Source organism: Heterocephalus glaber, unplaced genomic scaffold (genome assembly GCF_053883595.1).
Source record: "Heterocephalus glaber isolate CG9 unplaced genomic scaffold, H.glaber_assembly_v1.0 deba00000347, whole genome shotgun sequence".
NCBI classification, from domain to species: Eukaryota; Metazoa; Chordata; class Mammalia; order Rodentia; family Bathyergidae; genus Heterocephalus; species Heterocephalus glaber.
In genome coordinates this window covers 11577690-11587179 of record NW_028258143.1, presented here as the reverse complement: position 1 = coordinate 11587179, position 9490 = coordinate 11577690, and the positions used below count along the sequence as shown (strand labels likewise).

Here is a 9490-nt window from a genome sequence, read left to right as displayed (position 1 = left end):
CCACAACAAGCCTGTATTAGGGGAATAAACCCATCGGACTGACCAAAGAAGAGACAAAAGTAATATGGCCAGGGCAGGGAGTGTCTTTTATAGAGACTGGGGTGGGGCTTGTAGGGGCTGAGGCGGGGTTGAGTGAGGTGGTAATTAGGGAGTGGAGGAGCCGGTGACGTCACTAGGTGGTAGGAGGTGAGCGAGCATTAGGTTACTCTCTAGGTAGGACCAGGGGCATGCTGGGAAGAAGGGTTTGTTCTTTGGTGGGAGCAACCATCTTGGCATGACGTCACACAGGGGAGGGGGCAAGGCACGATAGGAAGAGGGCATCTACTATACATAATAGCTGCTGAGGTAGTGGGAGACCTATCACCCCCTAAGTCACTGGATACTCCCTCCAATTATTGTGTGTACCCAATAAAATAGTGGCTAGCTCAGAGTCTTTGGCCTTGCCCACCCTGAGGCACTGATCTCCCAGCTCCCCATATACTTTGAAATTACACAAGTCTCTGTTGTCTTTTTTTCTTTAGCCCTCTCCATTTCCCTTTCTAGGCAGTTGGAGGATTGATTGCCCTCCAATGGTTTATAATTCTTCAACAGCTTTCTACAATTCTTAGAAAAACATTTTGAATGTGACTTCCAAGGCTCTGCATGATCTGATCCTTGCCTATCTTTCCATCTCATTTGTACCACACTCCTCTATGTTCCAGTCACAATGGGAATTTTTCAGTTCTTCAAGTGTACTGTGGGTTTTGTTTCTTCGTTGTGTTGAAAATTGAACCTGGGCCCTCACATGCTGGGTAGCACTGTGCCACTGAGCTACCCTCTAGGCCAAGTGCACTGTGCTGCTTGGTAGGGAGCCTTAATAAATCTACTTCCTCCGCCTGGAATGATCTTCATGTACCTAGATTCCCCCTGACATGTCATTTCTTCAAGAAGGCCTTTTCTGACCTTTAGAACATGTTTGGTCTCATCATCACACACTTCTATAGCACTGAAAAATACCCTTCTTGTGGCCTTCAGAATCACATCACTCACAATCACTTGCTCAATGTCTACCCTCCTCACTAGTCTGTACAGTCACAAAGGCAGAGCACTTGTCTGACTGCCTTACTTCATCAGGGCCAAGTACAAAGCCTAATTCATAATAGATTTTGATGAATGAATGAATGAATGAGCGAATGAAAAGCTATTCTTAGAATATTTAATTCTAACATTAGGAATAAAGACATTTCTATTGCAAGAATTTCTATGTTAATTGAATTTTTACTACTTTTTATTTTCAGTACTGAGGGTTGAACACAGGGCTTTTGCACTGAGCTACATGTCCAGTCCCATCTTGTTTTGAGACAGGGTTTTGCTAAGTTGACTAGGCTGTGTTGGGCTTGTGATCCTCCTGCCTCAACCTCGCAGAGTGCTGGGATTACAGGCATGTGCCACTATGCTCAGCTTACTTAAATTTATTTTTAACTGGTATATAAAAAAAACATAAAAATTGTATAAATTAGCAGGCTGCCACGAACGTTTCAATACATGTATTTGTTGTGTAATGTTTACATCAGATTAAATCTATCCATCTCATTTATCATTTCTTTATGATGAAAAGCCCTCAAAAATCCTAGCATTTTGTAGGTTGCATTTTAAGAAGTCCATTTAAAATGATGTGAAGGATCAATTCTAATTCTTTCTGGAATAGTCTTTTTTTTTCAGTACTGAGACGCGAACTCAGGACCTCGTGCTTGTCAGGCAGGCGTGGTGCCACAATTCTAATTTTTTCTGAGGAATGATGTCCCATATAAGCAGCAACTGCCTGTAATCAGCATTATGTTACAGTTTATAGTAATGCAGTGTTGGGGACCTGGTTGGAAAAAACTAAAAAACTTACTGCCACTTGTTAGTTATTATTAGATAGAACATTTGTAGGAAAGGTTTATTTTTGTATCACCTTCTTAATGTAGGAAAGATTGTCAAATGGCTACATTGCTGGATGAGACATTTAATGAATACAGAATGTCTAAAGTAAGTAATTGCATATGGAACCTATAAACCATACAAACCATGATAAACCAGTTATTAATGTAATTTCATGAATGTATTAAATATGGATCAATTTTCACTTTAATGTCAATCACAAAGTGCCATATCTTCAGTGTAGGACATTCTTATAATCACGTGTGAAATTGTTATTCTCCTTTTTTTTGGTACGGGGGATCGAACTCAGGTTCTTGCGCTTGTGAGACAGGCGGTGTAACCACTGAGCTAAATCCCTGGCCCTGTTATTCTCTTTTGCATTACCATGGGGAAAGTGGCTGGAAAATAAATGGTTCTCCTCTTTTGTGTTACTTTAGAAGGCAGCAGTGAGTTTTTAATTTTTTTTTTTTTTTTGGTACCAGGAATTGAACTGGGGACCTTGTGCTTGCGAGGCAGGCACCGGAACCACTGAGCTAAATCCCGAACCCGCAGCTGTGAGTTTTTAAAATGATCTCTAGCTAATGCCCAGGAAACTGGAAAACCAGCATTCCATCAATATCTCCTTAGAGTGGCGCTCACTACCGCCCCCTTTCGTCGTGCCTCGGAAACCACAGTTAACGTTTCCACAGCCAGGAAACAAACATGCCTAAGAAGACAACAATTCCCGACATGCCTCATTGCAGGAGACGCCGACGTGCCGTAGCGGTTAGTCATCCTTCCCGCCGCCGCCTTCCACTTCCTGGACTGCGGGCCTAGCGGACGCGCGTACTCCCGACCCGCCAAGGGAACGAGACGCAGAGTAGACGGCGACGTGTTCGGGTCATGTGACGTGGGGCGCGCCTTACGAGGCGCGCGGGCGTCCCAGAGGGGTGCTGTCGGGCGTGCGCGGTTGAGGAGCCGGAGGCGGGGGCCGGGCCGGCGGAGGCAGCGGGGCTCGACGAAGCGGGAGGGCGGGGCCAGCTCCGGGACTGCGGCGACTACACTTCGAGCGTGTGACAAGGCCTGAGGGGAGCGATGCTGTGGTTCCAGGGTGCCATTCCGGCCGCTATCGCTTCGGCGAAGAGGAGCGGCGCGGTGTTCGTGGTGTTCGTGGCAGGTGAAGGGGGCGGGGGCTCGAGAGGCGGCGGGGACACCCCCACGGGCCTACCTTTCTTCCCTTCAGCCTCAGACGCCAGGCTGCCCTCGCGAAGACGCGGGCCCCTCTCGGCGCTCGTAACCCTAGGATCCTGCCCCCAAGGACGGCAGTGGGCCCGCCGGCCAGTTCAGGCCTCGGGCGCACCAGCCCGTTCTCAGTCCTCCACGGAGCCTCGCTCCCCCTCCCCTTTTGGGACAGTGGGCCGGACCCCACCGCTCGCCTCGCCCGGCACCGTGGCTGGAGGCACCGTCCCGGCCCTGAACCCCGCTTGACACCTCCCCCAGTGGCGCGAGGGAACCCGGCAATCAGACCGGCTCGTCCCCGCCGAGCTTCGCAGTCGGCCACCCGAGGAGCGGACCCCGAGCCTCCTGCCTGCGCCCCTCTCAGTCCCTCTCTCTGTCCCAGATTACTCTCTTCCGGACGCTTGGACGCCCATTTTAGTTCCTCCTGTGCAGGCAGGGGTAGAAACGGGCCTTTAGAGCAAGGAGTTGGGTCCCCAATTAGTTGTAGATTGGAAGAAAGCTGTGTCATCGGTAAGCAACAAAGAGAAACCACCTGATGTTTACGGATGGTGTTGTGTGTTCCTGAAATGTAAACTTCTGGGCTTTATAAAGGTTTCATTTACTTTGTAGTAGTGCTGAGCTACTTGTAAGGTGGAATAACTTTGTTGTAAGTTTTTAAATTTTATACCATTAATTTAAAAGAAGTACACGTTCAATCCCTGATTTTTTCCCCGTTGTTATTTTCCTAGCCTGAAATTGACATGTACTAATTCATTTACCCTGTGTCACTCGGGTATTTTGTCCCAAATTCACCTGTTTTAATAGTGAAGTCTTGTAGGTTTACAGTAAATCATCTGCTTCTGTGGTTTTGCTCTTTGTCATTACACGGACCAATGTTTATTGACAACTGTTAATTTGAAGTGTATTTCTCTTAAGTACTTGTGTTAATAACCGTTTACCCTTAATTCACTGGCAACTTCTAGTAGCTTTTTAACTTTTTATATTGCAGTGAAAACAAATTGCTGAAATAAAAATATTTAGCATTAAATTTTAAATTTTTAGTTATGCTAAATCTTTAGCTTACTGCTGTTAATTATATGAGCTTGAGTAGTTTGGATTCTGATGGGCTGTGTGCTCTGGGGCTACACCTTACATAAGTTACTGCTATAATAAAGTAAGAAAAGTGGAATAAAAGTGAAAGGAAATATAGTATATGATGCTACACTTATGAGTTCAGTGATAGCTTTGTGACTTTGTGTGCATGTGGCGCTGTAAATTGAATGCAGGGCCTTTGCACTGAGCTACATCTTGAGCCCTTACTTAGAGATAGGGTCTCCCTGCATAGATAAGTGAAGCCTACTTGGGTTTGAACTTTCAGTCCTCCTGCTTCAGCCTCACACAGTGCTGAGATTATAGGCATGCTCCATTGCCCCATGGTTTATGACACTTTTTGGTACATTTTAGATATACATAATGATAACATCATAGGGAATTTGTATCTGTACATGATATATCTTGCTGCTGCTTTTTTTGCCCTTTGCCCCCCTTCAATCCCTCTTCCCTTCCTTATTTACAAAAGCTTTGTTTCCATTTTTTCCCTTCTATTTTTCTTTCCTTGTCCCATCTTTCCTTTCCCCCCTCCACTCCCTTGTTGCCCTTCTCATTTGAACATTTTCCTCCCACTTCCCAATATCTATTAGACATTTTGGTTCTTATTTCCAGTTTTGGTTTCTCACACCAGAGAAACAATGCAGTATTTAAACATGTGTGTCCGATTTACTTCACTTAAGAGTATGGACTCAAGGTGCATCCATTAAGCTAGAAATGTCTCAAGCTTATCTTTTTTTTATTTTTTATTTTTTTGGCACCAGGGATCGAACCCAGGACCTTGTGCTTGCTAGGCAGGATGGTGCCACTGAGCTAAATCCTCGGCCCAAGCTTATCTTTTTTTATGGCAAAGTAGTAGTACTCCATTGTATTAAAACAACAACAACAACACATCTCTATCCATTCATCAGTTGATGGGCATTTGAGCTGTTTCCAGGATTTAGCTATTGTGAACTGTGCAGTGGTTTATGACATTGTGAGTTGTGTTTTTCACATAAAATTTCAGTTGATTTTTGCAGTAGGTGGAACATGTTTTATCCATGTCTTTTTTTTTTTTTTTTTTTTTTTTTTAAGACAGGGTCTCTTTTTATAGTTTGGGCTGGCCTCGAGCTCACTATGTAGCCCAGGCTGGCCTGCATGAAGTCATGGCGATCTTCCTGGCTGAGTTTCCCAAGTGCTGGAATTACAGACGTGGGCCACCATGCCTGGCTTATCCTTGTCTCATAGAAGAGAAACCTAGGTTCACAGTCAGAAAGTGATTTGCACCAGGGTCACAAAAGGAATTTACATCCTAGTAAAAAAATTTTAGCAGCTTGTTTTTTGTTAAGGAAAAAAACTGAACAATTTGGGTTGTTTATGTAGTTATTTATTTATTTATTTATTTTCAGTACCAGGGATCAAACTCAGGACCAGAGCCACTGAGCTAAATCCCCAGCCCAATGTAGCAATTTAAATTGGTGTAGATATAAGAAATTGGGACTATGGTAGTTTTTTGCCTTTTTTTTTCTTTTTGGTGGTATTGAGTATTGAGCCCAGGGCTTTTGCACTGAGCTACATCCTGAGCCCTTTTAATTTTTTGAGACAAGGTCTCACTAAGTTGTACAGGTTGGACTTGAATTTATAGTCCTCTTGCCTTAACCTTCCAGTATGCTGGGATTATAGGTATGTGCTAACATGCCCATAGTGAGGTTTTTAAATAAAAAAACACAATTGATAGTGTCCAAATATTTCTTAAAGGCTCTCTTTAAAAGTTTTTTAATTTAAAAAATTTTTTATTTGTATATATTTTTAGTGCATAATGATTCTATTCATCATGAGAAGTTGGTACATGTATATAACACATCTTAATTCTTTTTTACTTCCCCTTCTGCCTCCCTCCATCTGGGTTTCCTTCCCATTTGGAAACACCTATCTCCCTGGCTAGGCTTGGTGGCCTATGCCTGTAATCCCAGCCCTCAGGTAGCTGAGGCAGGAAGATTGCTACTAGTTCTAGACCAGCTTGGGCTACATAATGAGTTAGTTCAAGGCCAGCTTGAACTACATAGAAAGACCCTGTCTCAAAAATCAAAAAGATCTGTGTCCCTGTTTTCTATTTGTATCTTGTATTTTGCTCTTTAAATTACATATACTTTGGTTTTCTCATATGAGAGAAACCATGTGATGTTTAAGCTTGTGTGTCTAATTTATTTCATTTAACATCATGATCTCAAAGGCCAGGGAATTTAACTCAGTGGTTCCCCCTCCTGCCTTGCAAGTGCAAGGTCCAGAGTTCGATCCCTGGTACCAAAAATAAAAATCATGATCTCAAGGTGTATCCATTTTCCTACAAATGACTCAAGTTTATCTCAGTGTCAGAGTAGTACTCCATTGTGTATTCATACCACATTTTCTTTATCTATTCATCTGTTGATGGACATACAGGACACTTCCAAGATTTATCTATTGCTGGTTGTGCTGCTGAAAGCATGGATGTGCATAGGATGTCTTTGTCTCTTTCTGGAAGATACCCAGAAGGAATAGCAGGGTCAAATGGAATTTTTTTTTTTTTTGGAATTTTTGTCTTTAGTTTTTTAAGGACTCTCCATATTGATTTCCATAGTGGTTATACTAGTTTTCATTCCCACCAAGTACAAGTGTTTGCTTATCAGCCTTGCTAGCTTTTGTTATTATTTGATTTCTTGATAGCCATTATTTCTGGATTAAGGTGGAGTCTAAGTGTTGTTTTGTTGTTTTCTTTTCAAATTTTATTTTTTTGGTTTTTTGACAGGGTCTCCCTATGTAGTTCAGCCTGGCCTCAAACTTTAGCAGCCTTCCTGCCTTAGTCTCCCAAGGGCTGGGATTACAGGCATGCACCACCACGCCCCTCAGTGTTGTTTTGATTTGAATTTCTCTAATGGTCAGAGATGTTGAACACTTTCACTTATTTATTTTTTTAGAGTAGGAAAAATTTGGAGAGAAAGAAAGCTTCTGTCTCTCAGAAGGGGGACTTTATGTATTTATTGACCATGTGTACTGTGTACTTCCTCTAAGAAGTGCCTATTCATTTCAGTTGCACTCCCACCATCCCCCTATGGGGGGTTGAACTCAGGACCTTGGGCCTTTCAAGGCAGGCATGGTACCACTGAGCTAAATCCTCGGCCCTATTTGCCCATTTTTCGATTGGGTCTTTTACTTTGGGGGTCTAATTATTTTTGTGTTGTTTATACTGTATATTCTAGATCAGTGAAAGTGATAGAGCTTTCAATGATAACAGCCCGCTGCCACATGCGAGCCCTGTTTGCCACTACAGGTCTAGATATTAGTCCTCTGTGTGGGATTAGCTGGCAAAATTTTTTCCCCTTTCTGTAGATTGTCTCTTCATTCTGTTGGTTGTTCTCTTTGCTGTACAGAATCTGTTTAATTTGATATAATTTCATTTGTTAATTCTTGATGTTATTTCTTGTGGAATTGAGGTTTCATTCAGAAAATCCTTACCTGTGGATGTGTCTTCAAGAATTTTACCTTTATCTTCCAGCAGATTGAATGTTTCTGTTTTAATATTTAGGTCTTTGATCCATTTTGATTTTAGTGCACAGTGAGCAGTATGGATCTAGATTCAGTCTTTTGCCTGTGTATCCTAACTCTGAGGTAATCAAAATATAAAGATGATCTTATCTATGGTTAATTTTTATAAGATAATGTAACAGGAAATATAAAAATGACAATTTTATCAAACTTATTCAATACAAGAATCAACAGGTTGAAATGACACCTTTCCCAGTGATGCTCTGGATAGTCAGTATGTAAACAAAATGCCAAAGTGATACTTGGGGTAAACTGTTAAATGCCATTTTGGGGATCCATCGTAGTCCCTGGTAGCATGGTAGGCAGGTATTCTACCTACTACCAAGCTACCTCTGCAGCCCAAAGTGCTAGAGCTAATTTACTATTTGAAAATTCATTCAGAAATAGTGCAAATTATTGAAATAAAGTTACAGGTCTTGTATTTTGGGGCTATGTGTGTATATATACATTTTTCAGTTAACTCTTTACTGATGAGCATGTATTACATGTGTTTGGAATATTAATAACCATGTTATGTTTTTTTTTTTGGTACCGGGGATCGAACTCAGGTCTTTGTGCTTGCGCAGGAGGTGGTGAAACCACTGAGCTAAATCCCTGTCCCAACCATGTTATGTTTGTAGAAAGACTGTTAGTGCACCCTCAAGGAGTCTGTCCCTTGATCTGTTCTTAAATACTGATAGCTTTTCGAGAGTTTTAACTGGTTAATCCCCAAGATTTAAGTAGGATTAATTTCGCTCTAGGAATTGTAGGCACTGGACTCATAAAATTACAACACTTACAAATTGCCTAAAGCTTTGTTTATAAGTAAAGAATATATCCTGAAGTCACAGTTGTCCTAGATTTGAGGCCTCAACAATAATCTGCCAATTTAATGGAAAAATAAAAAGATATCTTGCTTGCCTAGCATGCAGAAGCCCTTGGGTTCAAAATCCAGGACCCTCTCCCTCAAGTGTATATCTCACATGTGCATACACATACATACACATACATGTATATCTTTTTTTTCATACATGTATATCTTTATGTCTGCAAGTAGTCTCTCATTTTTTTATTTTTGAAGCAGGGTCTCACTGTATAGTTAAGATTGGTCTTGAACTCCCTATGTAGTCCAGGCTGGCCTCAAACTGGAGGCAATCCTGCTGCCTCAGCCTAAGTGCTGGAATTACAGGTGTGTGCCTGGGGTCTGAAAATAGTCTTTGGTTCATAGAACAGTTCAAGTGGAGACCCTTTTAGGCAAGTTGGTATTTATTTTTTGATTAATTAATTTTTTTTTTAAGAGACTGGGTCTTGCTTTGTTGCTTAGGCTGGTCTCAAACTCCTGTATTCTCCTGCCTCACTCTCCCAAGTAGTTGGGACTATAGACACATGCCACTTTGCTTTATTTAATGAATTTTTCATGGATGAATTAAATAATATTTAGAATTGATGTTAGAGATTACTTCTACTTTAAGCAAATTAACAGAGATTTTCTGTTGTAATTGTTTAAATCGAAGGAAGTAAAAGAAGATGATTTGGTTTTAGTGGAATAATCTGACAAAAAGCCTAAAGCAAAGGTGTCTCTCCACTGATTGGTATTGTGAAGCTGACTAAAATCTGTTAATGTCAGACATCACTTTACTGCCTCTTTTGGTTAATACAGAACATGAAGCCTTTAAGTTTTTGTTTTTTTTGAGATGGGGGTCTCACTGTGTAGTTTAGGCTGGCCTTGAACTTGCAGCAT

The 9490-nt window shown here is 41.7% G+C and overlaps 1 protein-coding gene across 2 annotated transcripts in view; it reads left to right on the top strand.

The window, feature by feature from the left end:
• The first annotated feature begins 2696 nt into the window (after positions 1 to 2696).
• Ubxn4 (UBX domain protein 4) overlaps positions 2697 to 9490 on the top strand; it is a 57126-nt gene continuing 50332 nt past the window's right edge. The window contains exon 1 of one of the 2 annotated variants that reach the window (XM_021237019.2): positions 2697 to 3058. In XM_021237019.2, coding sequence (XP_021092678.1) covers positions 2977 to 3058 — 82 coding nt within the window. In that variant the 5' untranslated portion in view covers positions 2697 to 2976. The remainder of the gene's footprint in view (positions 3059 to 9490) is intronic. The other variant, XM_004836115.3, reaches the window with a different exon arrangement.